Source organism: Pinus tabuliformis, chromosome 8 (genome assembly GCF_031772625.1).
Source record: "Pinus tabuliformis cultivar Carrire ecotype Pingquan chromosome 8, CPIR1, whole genome shotgun sequence".
In the NCBI taxonomy this organism is placed as follows: Eukaryota; Viridiplantae; Streptophyta; class Pinopsida; order Pinales; family Pinaceae; genus Pinus; species Pinus tabuliformis.
Window position 1 is genome coordinate 297,599,845 of NC_142294.1, and position 15,155 is coordinate 297,614,999.

Consider the following 15,155-nt stretch of genomic DNA (forward strand, 5'->3'; position numbering starts at 1 on the left):
GGTTTATTTATCCTTTGAGATTTTAATATTGATCCCTTGTGTTTGTTGATCCCTTGGGCTTAAAATATTTATCATTTATGTATATTTATCCCTTGGGTTTACTAATTCCTAGGGTTTATGATATCAAACCCTTCGGTTTAGTAGACCTTTGGGTTTATAATATTAATAATCCCTTGGGTTTACTAATATTAGTCCCTTAGGCATGTTGATCCCTTAGGTTTAAAATATTTATCCCTTATGTATATTCACCCCTTAGGTTTATATTATTTATCCATTAGGTTTATAATATTTATCCCTTGGGTAGATTTTTTTTTTGCTAAGTAAGATTAATCTATTAAAAAAGGAGAAAAACTATTTACAGAGAGGTTGCTGACTATTCCAAGAAGCAGTCTATCTCAGCTGGCCGATAAACAAGTTCTGGGACTGCCCCAACAGAGGGGAAACCAGTCCGACAGGTTAAGGATTACAAAAAGATACATTTTTAACATTATATCAGTGATCTGAGCAGAACCAAATAGAAACAGTTCCAAAAATACGTAACTACCTCCAGAGAGAGTCAATGAATTTAAAAGAAATGCCACTTGGCGTTGGTGAACTGATGAAGCAGCTCCTCCGTGACCGGTTCCTCCATAATCGGGCAGCCCCATTCATCACTCGTGTCTGGCTGGGGGCATGCATGATCGCCTTTGCCCGTCTCCATCTGCGAGTCCTCCTTGCCCATCTGGTTCTGATTAGCTCCCGGAATTTCCAGATTTTGCTGAGCGCCCTTAAGCGAAGTGTCCGCTACTTCCTTGCCTTTCCGGCTGGGCTGAGCTCTCGGTGCCTCTGCAATGTCTCTGCTGAAGGAATTCCAATCCCCACGCTGGCTGGTGTCCCCTTTGAGGAAGTCATTTCTAAGGGAGGGCAATTGGGTAGCAGGAGCGGCTTCCTCAGAGAAGGTGATAGCAAGGGTGGCTGTGATGATGGGCTGGGGGAGCGTGCTGCGGAATTGGAAGAAGGTGGTGTGAGGGGATGGGTGCTGAGGCAGAGGGAAAGGAGCAGAGGGATAGCAAGCATGACCCTGAGCACGACTACGACCATGACCACGTCCACGGCCACTTCTGGTATTGGGATAGCTGGAAATGTCTGCAGTGGAGGAAAGGGAGCTTGAGGAGCTTCCCCGCCTTGCCTGTGGACGAGAACTTCCCCCTCTCGAGCCACCTCTATGACTGATAAGTCGCTGCCGCACCATATTGCCAGAAATAATAGGGAGGGAGAAGCCAGGATATGAGACAAAGCCCAAATGCAAGCAGGTAGCAGGCTGAAGATGAGGCGGTATGACAGAGTAGGGCTCCGCAGACGCCCAAGTACCAACCTCCCCAGGAATAAAATGCGCTGAGAAATGCCAAGCCAGCCAGATATAATGCATGTCGACCGTGATTAACTCCTCTCCTCGGCAATCCCCCACCATAACAGCAGTGATTAAGGGAGCCGAACCCCTGACAGGCCTGAAGCATGCAGAATTACTGCTCAGAGCCATCTGAACCCTCCGTCCGAGTGAACTGTCGGCAATCTGAATCCTCCATCCGAGTGAATCGCCCAGCTGCTGAATTAACCAGTTTCTTTCGTCCTCCATGTGGTACCAGGCACACAGGTGGCAGCCTGTTCCTTCCCACGCCCATCCCATCTCATTAATTCGCATTCCTAACACCCGCATCCGGGGGTGTTGCATCCTGTTGAAGCAGGGTGGTGCATTCCTTTTTCTGTTCATCATTCTGTAATATGCCAAGTGTACCAGTTTGAAGCGAATGTCTGCTATCAACTTCCACGTTGGCAAGGAGGTCCGCGACTTTGTTGCTCTCCCTTTTGACGTGGTTGAATATGATCGCTCTATTTTTGTTGAGGTAGTCTTCTATGTCCTCCAATCTAGCCTCAAGTCTCCAACTGGTGGAAACTTTATTCGCGTGCGCTCCATTAAGTAGCTGTTTGGCTGAGTTGATGAGGATTTGGGAATCTCCTTCGATTTCCAATGGTTTAAAGCCGTGATCTTGGGCTAATCGGAGGCCCTGCCAGAGACCTTCCAATTCAGCAGAATTGTTGGTATCCCATCCTATATTTCCAAAAAAAATTAGGATGGGAAGGCCCTTATAATCTCTGAATATACCTCCAAATCCAGCATTTCTGGGATTACCCTTGGAAGCTCCATCAAAGTTGAGCTTGAGACTGTGTTTAGGAGGTGGATGCCATCGAGGATGGTTGTTGCTTGGATTTCTTAAGGAATTGAAGTCAAGGTTTCCTTGCTGGAGACAAAAATTCCAATTTTCCCATATAGTTTTTTCATTGTTTTGTTTAGGAAAATCCTCCTGATGCCAGTCTTTGAGTGCCAAGGATTCCTCCAGATTTTTGCAAAACCATTCCCATAGAATTTCTGAGGTGGTTCTTTGATCTTTAAAGATGCGTTTGTTTCTCTCTTTCCATATGGTCCACAATAGGAGACCTGGAATGATTCTCCAAAGATGATTTAGGATAGCACTGTGGAAGGGGTTTTTGTGCCAGGAGCGAAGGGATTCGATGATGTCCTCCGATATTCTGCACTTTCTTTGGCAACGGAAACTGGTTTTCTCCCATAAAAGATTGGCTAAAGAACAAGAGTTCAAGAGATGTTGTAGCGTTTCCTCTTGGGAGTGGCAGTTTGGGCATATGGAAGGCCCATGAATTTTCCTTTTTCTTAAATTGTCCCAAGTAAGGATTTTGCGATGCCCAGTGAGCCACAGGAATGTAGAAACTTTGGGCCAGATGCCTGGGGTCCATACCTTTTCCCAGATGGGATCATTTGGTATGTTGTCTTGGCTTCGGATTTTGTAGGCTTCTTGCGTGGTGAATGTTCCTCTCGGGCTGTATCCCCATCTCAGTAGATCATTTCCTTCCATATGTCTTATCCTTCGGTGCAGAAGCTCTCTTTCCAAAGATTCCTTAGTCTGATGATTTGTGGTTCGCATCCTAGTGTTAGGGGGCTTCCATTGTCGGTAGCCTTGATGTATTTCCTGTGTCTAGTGTTGATTGACCACTTCCTTATTTTGTGCCTCCCAATCCTGGCTAGGTTGAATATTTAGGATGATGTCTAAGTTGGGAAGCTGATTCCAGGCGTCTGTCCAGAAACGAGCTTTATTTCCACCTCTGATCTCCCAAAAACCGTGTTGTTGGATCAGCTTGTAATGCTCACTGGCAGCATTCCACATTAGCGAGCCTTTTTCCATCGGAGTGAATCTGATAAGTTCCTCTGATGGCCTATGGTTTGCGTATTTGGCTGTCCATATAACACCCCAGGGCTTGTTTGGTGTTGTAAGCCATTGCCACCAGATTCTCGCTCCCATGATTTCATTGTTGTGGCTGGGGTCTCTTAACCCTAGGCCTCCTTTCGCCTTGGGTTTGCAGGCTGTCGACCATTTCACAAGGGCCCATTTGCGATTGGTTCCATTCGTTCCCCAGAGGAAGTTGCGCTGAAGATCTCTTATTCTTTTGAGAACCCATTTGGGCACTGCAAGTATTGAGAATAGGTACAGGGGCATTGCCTGTAGCACTGCTTTGATAAGAGTTAATCTGCTGGCCATGTTCAAAGCTCTGTAGGTCCACAGGGAAAGACGAGTTTCGAGCTTTTCTAAAAGTTTACGCCAAGAGGCATGCTTGATAGCAGAGTCAATGAGGGGGGCGCCTAGATATTTGGAGGGCAGAGAGGCGATGGAGAAGCCTAGAATATGGGCAACAGCTCGTTGGATTATGGGAGAAGTGTGAAAGAAGAAGATTTGAGATTTTGCTTTGTTTATACTGGTACCAGAGGCATCCGAGAAGACTTTCAGGATAGATTTGAAGGATGCGGCTTCTTGAACAGAAGGATAGCCGAAAAGCATATTATCATCCACGAATTGCTGATGGGTAATGGCAGGGGTATTGTGAATGGATAAACCTTTTAGATGTTGGGAGAGGAGGGCATGTTTGATGAGTCTTCCTAACCCTTCGGCCATCAAAACAAAAAGAAAAGGAGATAGAGGGTCCCCTTGTCTGATTCCTCTGGTGGGACTGAAGGGTTTAGAGGGGATACCATTGATGAGAATAGAAAAGAATGTGGAGGAGATTAAACTATGAATCCATCGCACCCACATTGGTGCAAAGCCAAAAGCGTTAAGCATGTTTTGTATATAAGTCCAGCTTAGTTTATCAAAAGCTTTAGATAAATCTATCTTGAGAATCATACCTACCTGCTTGGAGTTCTTGAGGGAGTGTATGATTTCGTGCGTTAGAAGGATGCCGTCTAGAATTTGTCGACCTTCAACATACCCTGATTGTTCCGGTGATATGAGCAGGGGTAACAGCGGCTTCAACCTATTCACAATGACTTTGGTGATGACTTTGTAGATGACATTACAAAGAGCAATAGGTCGAAATTTATCCGGAGTTATGGTGCTGTCTTCTTTGGGGACCAGCGCAATAAAAGTGGAGTTTAGGGAGGGTAGGATCCAGTGCAGGGAGCGAGATTCTTCAACCACTTGCCAAACTTCCTCTTTTATGAGCTCCCAGAATGCATGAAAAAAATTGGTAGAAAAACCATCTGGACCTGGTGCTTTACCCTCCTTGAGTTGCTTCATAGCTGCGTCCACCTCTTCAGGCATTACTGGTCGGAGGAGTAATTGGTTGTGTTCTTCAGTTATAACTTTTGGCACTAATTGAGTAATCTTTTCTATTTCCAGCCTTCTGTCAATTTGGGGTTCTTGTAGAACTTCCTTAAAGTGGTTTATGAATTCTTGTTCTATCTCTGTGTGTTTCTCCACCCTTCCCCCGTCTTGCTTTTGGATAAAGGTAATAGTATTATGCATTCTTCTTTGGATAGTAGTACTGTGGAAGAATTTGGTATTCCTTTCACCCTCTTTCAGCCATCTAATTCTGGATTTTTGCTTCCAGAGTATTTCTTCCTGCTTGTTCCTTTCTTCTATTTGACTGCGCAGATGTTTCTCCTGTTCCATGAATTCTTCCTTGTACCCATCTGTAATTATTTGTTGTTGAAGGTCCTTCATTTTCTGATTGAGGTGTTGTTGAGCTTTGAATATGTTGCCAAATATCTCCTTGTTCCAATTTTTGAGTTGGAATTTTAGAAATTTGAGTTTTTGTTGAAATTGAAACATTTTTTATCCTTCTGTAGTCGGAGAGTTGTTCCAATTTTGTCTGATGAAGTCTTTGAAAGCGGGATGCGTTAACCAGCATGCCTCAAATCTGAAGGGACGTCTGGTCGTGCTACCCGGTCGCTGCCATTGAAGCTCTATAGGCCAATGATCTGAGCCTGAGTAAGGGAGAATGCATGCTGATATATCACCCCCAAGGTGAATTGCATTGTTCGATATGAGAAATCTATCGAGTTTTGAAGCTATGTGGTGTTTTCCAGTTCGTCTATTGCTCCAAGTATGTGTACCATTTGGAGTTTGCATGTCGATTAACATGCTGTTGTGGATGAAGTCGTTGAAGTGATCTACCTCCTGATCCAGCTTTTCTCGTCCTCCGTATTTTTCCTCGGATTTGGATATCATGTTGAAGTCTCCACCGATGAGCCATAGAGGAAATTCTCTGTCCGAGTTGAGAATTTTTATGGTGTCCAGTAGAGCAATTTTATTGGAAGAGTCCTGCGGGAAGTAAACATTGGTCAGATGACCATGAATATTAGTGCCTATTATATGAAACGTAGCCTGAATGAAGTTGCGAGAGGCGTGGAAGTTTGAAAGCATGATAGCCTGCGAGTTCCATGCTATTGCCAAGCCTCCCGAGGCTCCTACTGCATCCACAGCCACTGTTTGACAACCTGGCCAAGCTTTGGAGAGAATGCTACCCAGAGCATTGCTATTGCATTTAGTTTCCTGTATGAAGAAGATCTGGGGATGTTCCTGCCGGATCAAGTTTTTAATCATTCTGAGTTTCCCAGGGCTATTGAGCCCTCTTACATTCCATGAGGTGAGCTTCATTGATCACCTTGAGTCGAGGGCCGGTAGTACTTAGTCAATTTCGCATATCTTCCTGAATCAACCAGGATTTTTCCTACTGCTATTGTTCTCTGGAGGTCTGTCTTTCTTCCCCTCTTTTTTGAGTCCTTGGGGATGAGGGTACCATCCCAATGACAGCCTGGTTGTATTCCTAATTGCTTTTGCTGATATGCTCTGGATAGAATGGTTTCGAGAGTGCTGAGCTGATGTTCTTGGATTTTATCATATTCCTTCTTTCTGCAAACTTGCTCTAGTTCAAAAATGTCTAACCCGGTTAGGTCCACACTTTCCGGTTCTTCCTCCATTTGCTGCACCTGATTTCCTTCCTCAGAGATTAGCGCAAGCAGCCAGGGTTGACTTGGTGGTTCCTCCATCTCCATAGCTTTATCTGGTTCTTCCTGGTTGCCCGGATTTGCTTCGAGAAGTTTGCCCGGATTTGCTTCGAGAAGTTTAGTGGAGGTGGTTGAAATACCTCCAACTATCTGTACCTTTTCTTTTCCTTCAGATCCTTTTTTATTATCAAGGAAGGCAAGGGGTTTGAGAGGTTGTTTCTCTGAGGTGTTGGCTAGAACTTCAAAACTGTTACTTGTGGAGGGGATGGAGGCCGGATCTGGAAAGGGCTTTTTCCCGGTAGAGGGTTTTTTGTGCGCTCTCTTGCGGCTGGGAACCTTAGTGAAGCCATCTTGAGCTTGTTGGTCAGAGACCTCAGGGGCTGTGGATTTGGCATTTTGCGGACAATCCCTAAAGAGATGTCCATGAGCATGACATTTGCGGCAACGAAAAGGTACATGTTCATAATCCAAGGGTTGTATCCATTCAAAGTCATCATGAAAGAGACTTACCGAATCCGGCAGAGCATTGTCCAGGCGCATGAAGACACAGATTCGAGCGTAGGAGGTATATCTTCGTAGCTTGGTTTCTTCCGCCGCTTTCACAAATTCTCCTAGTCCATTGCCAATTTCTTTGAGCAGTCCCTCATCCCAGTATTCCTCTGGGAGAGAGTACAATCTGATCCAGACTGGAGCCCATGTGAGGTCTTCCTTATCTGGGTTGAATCTTGCAGTCCAATTTCTCAGATACAGTCCTGCTGAATTGAAGAAGTATGGTCCCTCACTCAGGATTCAGAATTTATCTTCTAGACATAGAAATATTACAGTGAAGAACCCCTTTGGTCCTAGTTGCAGTGAGATATGGCCCTTGGGTTTCCATTTTGCAGCTATCCAGCCATATAGTGCTTTTTCTGTTGGCCAGAATCCAATGAATTTCCCTATGAGTGCATGGTCCGTCATGTATTGGATTCATTCATTGATCTTTTGGCTGGGTAGTTCTATTTTTGGTCTATCAACTGCTATCGGCTTACATGTCTTGGAAGTTACCTTGATTGGATCTTCTGGCTTGTCTGTTCCTTCTGGCATCTCACTGCGCTTGTCAGATTGGTTGGTTGGTGCTTCAGGTTGTTCTTGCTCCGGCTTGCCGTGATTGTCCACCGTATTGTGCACAATACCAAATATCAGCACCCCTGTTTGCCCTGGCAGCAAGGGATTGGCTTGGGGGGAGGGCATAGAGGCCCTCCCCTGCTGAGCTTCCATATTTTTGTCTATATGTGCTCAGTGTTTGTCGTTTCAAGGTTCGATTCTCTGATTGGAGTAGATTGAGCAGGTCTGTGCCGTCTCAGAGAGTTGCAGAAACCCTAGATGCAGAGTCGCCTGCGCTCGTCCTTCACTCTCGTTTCCATCAACCGGAAGTTCATCCCTTGGGTAGATTAATAGCTAGTGTTTATAATATTAAATCTTTGGGTTTATTAGTCTCTTGGTTTTATAATATTAATAATTCCTTGGGTTTACATTTTAATCCCTTGGGCTTACAATGTTAATAATCTCTTGAGTTAAAAATGTTAATTTCTAGGTTCTATTAATCCCTTGGGTTTTTAATATTCATCCCTTGGGTTTATAATATTAATAACTTCCCACATTTATAATTAAATCACATTGTAACAAATATTATTCAATATGAAAATGGACTATGGTCAACCACATTTATTTTACAGTTTGTAATATTTATCTTAGAGTTTATATATGTTGGGTTTATAATACTAATCCCTTCAGTATAATGTTATTCCCTTGGGTCAGGGTTTGTAATATTTATCTTAGATTTTGTCTATGTTGGGTATATAATATCAATCCTTTCGATTTCATTTTATTCCCTTGGGTCAATATACCTTGGTGTTTAAAATATTGATTCCTAGGATTCATTAGTCCCTTGCATTTTTAATATTGATCCCCTCGATTTGTTGATCCCTTACGCTTATAATATTTATCCCTTGGGTTTATAATATTTATCCCGTAGGTTTATAATATTAACCCTTGCATTTACTAAATCCATGGGTTTATAATATTAGACCATTGGGTTTATTAGTCCTTTGAGTTACAATATTAATAATTTATTGGCTTAATAATTTAATCCATTGTGTTTATAATATTAATAATCACTTGGGTTCATTCAAATCTAAGAAGGGAGATGAAAAACCTTCAACTCACTCTTTTGATGCAGGATAGCAAGCTGGAGGAAATCCGAATTATTCTGAAGAAGATAACCACAGTGTCGCGCGAGGAGGAGATCAAGCCTGAAATAATGGTAGACTGAGTCTTCCAGTTTTTTCAAATGTTCTTTCTGTTAAGTCCTTTGAGAAACAGTTCTCTTTTTGAAATGACTTGAATTGCTAATGCTGATAGGAATCCAGAGTAGTTTTTTGGTAGCGTAGTGTATCAGGCATGTATTTGCAGATTTTGTACTTATGTTATGGGTCGCATATATAGACTTATGGTGACCAACAGATCCGGTTTCCCCCCGGGGTGGGTTGAGGTCACCAAGTGTTTGTACATATTTAAACTTGGATGGATATAATAGCAAAGGTCCTACATTAGCTTACAAAAAAAATAATCACTTGGGTTTATTAATCCCTTGAGTTTTTAATATTGATTTGTTGGGTTTGTTGATCCCTTAGGTTTAAAATATTTGTCCCTTACATATATTTTTCTCTTATGTTTATGATATTTATCCCTTGCGTTTACTATTTCCTAGGGTTTATAATATTAAATCCTTAGGTTTATAAGATTAATAATTTCTTTGAATTATAACTTAATCACATTGTGACAAAGGTTATCTAAATATGAAAATGGACAATGGTCAACCATGTTTATTTTAAGGTTTATAATATTTATCTTACCATTTGTATATGTTGGGTATATAATACTAATCCCTTGGGTTTATATTATTCCCTTGAGCTTTTCTACCTTGGGGTTTATAACATTAATACCTTGTTTTCTAATTATTTTGGTTGATAATATTAATCCTTTTGGTTTATAATATTAATGATCATGTGCATTTATCAATCCTTTGGGTTTAAAATATAATTCTTATGATTTATTAACCATTGAGTTTTTAATATTGATTCATTGGGTTTGTTGATACCTTAGGTTAAAAATATTTATCCCTTGGGTTTATAATATTAATCCCTTAGGGTTATGGTATTTATCCCTTGGGTTTACTAATTCCTAGTATTTATAATGTTAAACCCTTGGGTTTATTAGTCTCCTGGGTTTACAATATTAATAATCTCTTGGGTTTATAATTTAATCCTTTGGGTTTATAATATTAACAATCCATTGGGTTTATTAATTCCTTACCTTTTTAATATTGATAGCTTGGGGTTGTTGATCCCTTAGATTTAAAATATTTATCCCTTAGATTTATATTATTTATCCCATAGGTTTATAAGATTTATCTCTTCAGCTTACTAATTCCTAGGGTTTATAATATTAGGCCATTGGGGTCATAATATTAATAATCCATTAGGTTTATAATTTAATCTGTTGGGTTCATTAGTCACTTGAGTTAAAAATATTAATTGATAGGGTTTATTAAACCTTTGCGTTTTTAATATTGATCCCTTGAGATTATCAATATCTTAGGTTTAAAGTATTTATTCTTTATGTATATTATTACCTTATAATATTTATCCCTTAGGTTTATCATATTTATCCCTTGCATTTACTAATTCCTAGGGTTTAAAATATTAAACCCTTGGGTTTAGTTGTCCCTTAGATTTATAATATTAATAATTCTTGGGTTTATAATTTAATCCCATGGGTTTATAATTTAATCCCTTGGCTTTATTATATTAATAATCCCTTAGATTTATTAATCCCTTGAGTTTTAATATTGATCCCTTGTATTTGTTGATCCCTAGGTTTAAAATATGTATCCCTTATGTATATTTATCCTTTAGGTTTATATTAATTATCCCTTAGGTTTACAGTATTTATCCCTTGGGTATACTGATTCCTAGGGTTAATATTAAACCGTTGCTTTGATTAGTCTTTTGGGTTTATAATTTAATCCCTTGGCCTTATAATATTAATAATCCCTTGAGTAAAAAATATTATTTTCTAGGTTTTATTAATCCCTTGGGTTTTTAATATTGAGCCCTTGGGTTTGTTGATCACTTAGGTTTATAATATTATCCTTTGTTTTTACTAAATCCTTCGGTTTATAATATTAAACGCTTGGGTTTATTAGTCACTTGGGTTTATATGATTAATAATTTCGTGGGTTTATAATTTAATCACAATGTGAAAAAGATTTGTCAATATTAAAAAAAACCATGGTCGAACGTCACATTGTGACAAATGTTGTCTCAATATGAAAATGGATCATTTTCAACCATATTTATTTTAGGGTTTGTGGTATTTATCTTAGCATTTATGTATGTTGGGTTTATAAAATTAATCCCTTCAGTTTAATATTATTCCCTTTGGTTTATATACATTGGCGTTTAAAATATTGATTCCTAGGATTTATCAGTCCCATGCAATTTTAATATTAATCCAGTGGGTTTGTTGATACCTTAGGTTTATAATATTTATCCCTTGGATTTATAATATGTATCCCTTAATTTATAATATTTATCCCTTGTGCTTACTAAATCCTTGGGTTTATAATATTAAACTCTTGTGTTTATTAGTCCCTTGAGTTTATAATATTAATAACTTCTTGGGTTTATACTTTAATCTCTGACGTTTATGATATTAATAATCTCTTGGCTTTATAATGTTAATCCCTTGGGTTTAATATTATTCCCTTGGGTTTATATACCTTAGCGATTAAACTATTGATTCTTAGGATTTATTAGTCACTTTCTTTTTTAATATTTATCCCCTCGGTTTGTTGTTACCTTATTTTTATAATATTTATCCCTTTCATTTACTAAATCGTTGGGTTTATAATATTAAACCCTTGGTATTACTAGTCCCTTGAGTTTATAATATTAATAGTTTATTGGATTTATAATTTAACATTTTGTGTTTATAATATTAATAATCACTTGGGTTTATTAGTGAAGTACTATGCTCTCACCATGGCGATTTCAAACTTTGAGCACACCTTCTTCCTTCAGTTCCTGAGGCCTCCTACTCTTGGGACTTGATGTCCTCAACTTCTACGCGATGGACCATGCAGAGCCTCGTCTTGAGGGTGCATTGATTAATTCCTCATCTACTGGAACTTCAGCTTAGCTCAGAGAAAATTCAAAAACCTTTGCCTCTCTAATCTCCTCCTTGGGACCATATCATCATAGTCCATTCATATCAAAGATTGTTAAGAAGATCGATGAAATACCTAAAATAATTCTTCCTCCATCCCTTCCTCACCATGCATCTCTATCCCTCTCTGAACGTGGTTTGGTGGGTAATTTACTGTACTTTGTCCCTCTCCCTGTTCGGTTTTAGAATGGGTGGAAAGAAACTGGGCCTCATCTATAATGGGAAAATCTCCATTAGGTTTTTTGGAAGATGTTATTTTACTTTCCACTTTGAATCAAAAGAGGACAGAGATTTAATCTTCAAAAACAGGCCATATTTCTCTTAGGATATTTCGACACATAGGAAATAGTTAAGTATAACTTGGTCTAGTGTAGAGTTAGGTAAAGTGTGTTTCTTTACTATGTACTTTTGTAACTTACAATCCGTCGGTCACGATATGTAGTGATTTGACATTTCATTCTCTCCTCGGCATTACCGACACTTGATCCATAGTTTAACACCCGATTGGTCCATGATCTCTATTTAAAGAACATGGAGGGTCATTCGTAGGGTAACTGTTCATGAGATAAGCTTATGTAAATTTTCATTCTTTTATTAATAAATTGTTTGAACTGGCCGTGTTGTCTTAGGACGTGGATTGTTTCCCTCTTTGAGGGCTTTAACCACGTTAACAATACTGGTGTATTGATCTGTGATCTGTTTTTGAGCAGTGTCCTTTGGTGTTTTGTTTGAGGAGCTTACCTTGTAAATTCCTACATGGTATCAGAGCTATTTCACGGCCGCATTCATTGGTGATCCAAATCTAAAGCCGATAGAACTGCATCCGACTATCGTTTCCTAGATCTACTATTTCTGACTACTTTCAGGCTGAGAGGATTGCTTTATTGTGTTAGGAGCATCTGTTCAAGTGAGGAACCCCTTTCATTTTACACGAAAACATTTTCGGTAGCCCTAGCTACGTCATTTTTAAGATCTGGAGGTATACAATGTTTATTTGCAGTTTCTAGTTTTTTTCTCTCTATTTATTTCAGTTTATTTATCTCTTTGTCTTTTATTACCAGATCTACACCTTCCATTTCTACGTATGCTCTTTGTCGTGTGACTCTGTGTGATCTAGGCAAATCAGAAATAGAAAGGAAGTTTTTTCTCATGCGTATGCTTTTTTCCACCGCACCTTAGTGTGATCTCAGAAAATCAGAAACATTGAGGAAAATTGTTAGTTTTTGGGTAAAGCTAACTTCAAACCATAAGGTTTGTTTGTTTTTTTTTTTTTTATGTCCATTTTGGGTTTTGTGGTTTTTGTTTTGTAGGCAAAAAGGGGCTTTCTAAAGTAAGCACACACCCCAAAGCTTCGGTGACTTAAAAAAAAAAACCTTCCTCTTTTCTAACAATTACTAACCTTTTAAACTAGCTCACTTGGTCCAAAGTTACTTTATGAGAATAGAGGTGTTGAGTTCAAGTATTTCTCTTTGTTGAGCTAATTCTATTAATTTCGGAAATGGGGCAGACTTTTTTTTATATAATATTATCATTCATTTTTTCACATTTCCGCACTTCGTCGACATCTTCAACAACTTTTCTTCAAAAATCCATAAATTCTTTATCTGGAAGCCATTTTCAGAGCTTTTTTTTCAATTAGCTTATTTTTTAGAGATCTTTCCATTAGAACACTTATTTTTAGCATCTATAGCTTTAGATTCTATTAAAATGGAAAGTCGGGATCAAGTTATTTTTGACAGCACCAACTATTTCCAATGGTGGTCCTACATTGTGGATTTATTTAGAAGTAAAGGTCTTTACGGAATAGGCTCAGGCCAAAAAACCAAACCGAAAGATGAAGATAAGGCAGCAAAATGGGAAAATAAGCAAGATCAAGCACGTGGGTTGATAGGGATGTCTATTTCTCTAGACCTTAGATTCCATATCGCAGAACTTGATATTCCTAGTGAAACAATGAAACAGATCACTAAAGTTTTTGGAATTAAAAATGAACTTAGATCCCATCAACTCGAAAATGAGTTGCTTACATTGGACCCCAATAATTTTTCTTCCATTGAAGATTTTTTGTCCAAGATTACGACACTTAGACTTCTCTTGGAAGTTGTTAAGGTTAAGAAAGAAGATGTTAACCTTATCTATTCCATTCTTACTAAGTTGGGACCAACCTACTCTGTGTTTGTTTCCACCTTCCATTTTACAAGAGAAGCCTTCATTTCTCATGGAAAAGACTACAAGTCCCCTTCCTTTGATTCCTTTTGTGATTCTTTAATAAGAAAACAAGAAAAACTCTTACACCTTGGTCTTCTTAATCTTGAAAACTCTTTTAAGAAAGCCTTAACCATGTAGAAGGAATAAAATTCAAAGAATCCTAGGAAGCCATATCCTAAAAAGAATGGTCTAAACCAAACAAAGGTCCTAAGAAATTTCAGCAAAATCATTTCAACAAAATGATAAGGAAAATAAAAACAAAGGGAAGAAGAATAATAAACATTGCCACTTTTGTAATCGAGATGGCCACTTAGAATCCAAATGCTTTAAGAAGATGGAAGCCTTGGAAGTAGCAATGAATAAGCATAACATCCATTCGGAGCACTCTTGAACTTCAACTTCATCTTTAGGAATAGCACTTTCTGGATGTGGTTGCCAAACATCTCGGTCTACATATGCACTAAATGTATCTTCTTCTTCTAATTCTCACGAGTGGCTTATTGATTCTGAAGCTTCTTATCACATGGCCAAAAACAAAGCCATGTTTTCTTCTTTAAATGATTGTAACACCAAAAATATATATGTTGGTGATGATAGATCTCTGAGTGTTGTAGGGACTCGAACTATTCATATAGACAATGGTCAATTTAATGATGTATTATGTGTTTCAACCTTATAGTGCAAACCAAGTATTGATTTAAATTTGATGGAGAATAACTATAGCAAGCTTATGGTTCTTTCTCTTGGAACAAGGGAAAAAGTAGTTGGTTATGAGGCCATCGACGCTGCAAAATGGGGCTTATTTGGATGGTTAACTAAGGACAGTAAATCGCCTTTAATTGATATTTTAATGCAATCAACTTCGGATATGGTGGACATTCACGGATTCTTCTGGTTCAAAACCATTAACATGCATACGTATCTCAAAATCCGGGTACTTTTCTTGCACCTTCCATATATAATTCACCCATAGATTTTGTTTGAAGTTGAACAAATCTATATTCGAGATATCTAACACACTGCCTCATTGTGATCAAGAACCGCAGCTAGGAGATCACACTAGCTCCTTCGATCTGTCGACGGAGGAGAATCTAAAAGCCTTGAAAACGATAGGTAGCGATCTCTTGGCCAAGCCTGTTTCAAAGTGTCAATATTGAGACGAGCTACTATGCGTGAACGCCACAGCAAGACTCGAAGACCAACCAATATGCATTGATCAGGTCATTTTAGTTCTTATTGAATACGTCAATTTCAATGAAAATTGCTAAATCAAGTTTTATGACAGCAATGGTTCATGTGAATTGGTTTCACCATTAATATTGTATTGATTTGGCAGGTTTGAGTA

The 15,155-nt window shown here is 38.9% G+C and overlaps 1 protein-coding gene across 1 annotated transcript; it reads right to left on the minus strand.

Moving 5' to 3' along the window:
• Nucleotides 1–5,159: 5,159 nt before the first annotated feature.
• On the minus strand, nt 5,160–5,984 carry LOC149235302 (uncharacterized). Its single transcript, XM_089368511.1, has one exon. It carries the CDS (start codon nt 5,982–5,984, stop codon nt 5,160–5,162), a length of 825 nt encoding a protein of 274 aa, XP_089224637.1.
• Between the last annotated feature and the right edge of the window lie 9,171 nt (nt 5,985–15,155).

Bases quoted from the DNA above. Each gene is read 5' to 3' on its own strand.
- LOC149235302 (XM_089368511.1), bottom strand. From the start codon at position 5,984: ATGAAGCTCACCTCATGGAATGTAAGAGGGCTCAATAGCCCTGGGAAA.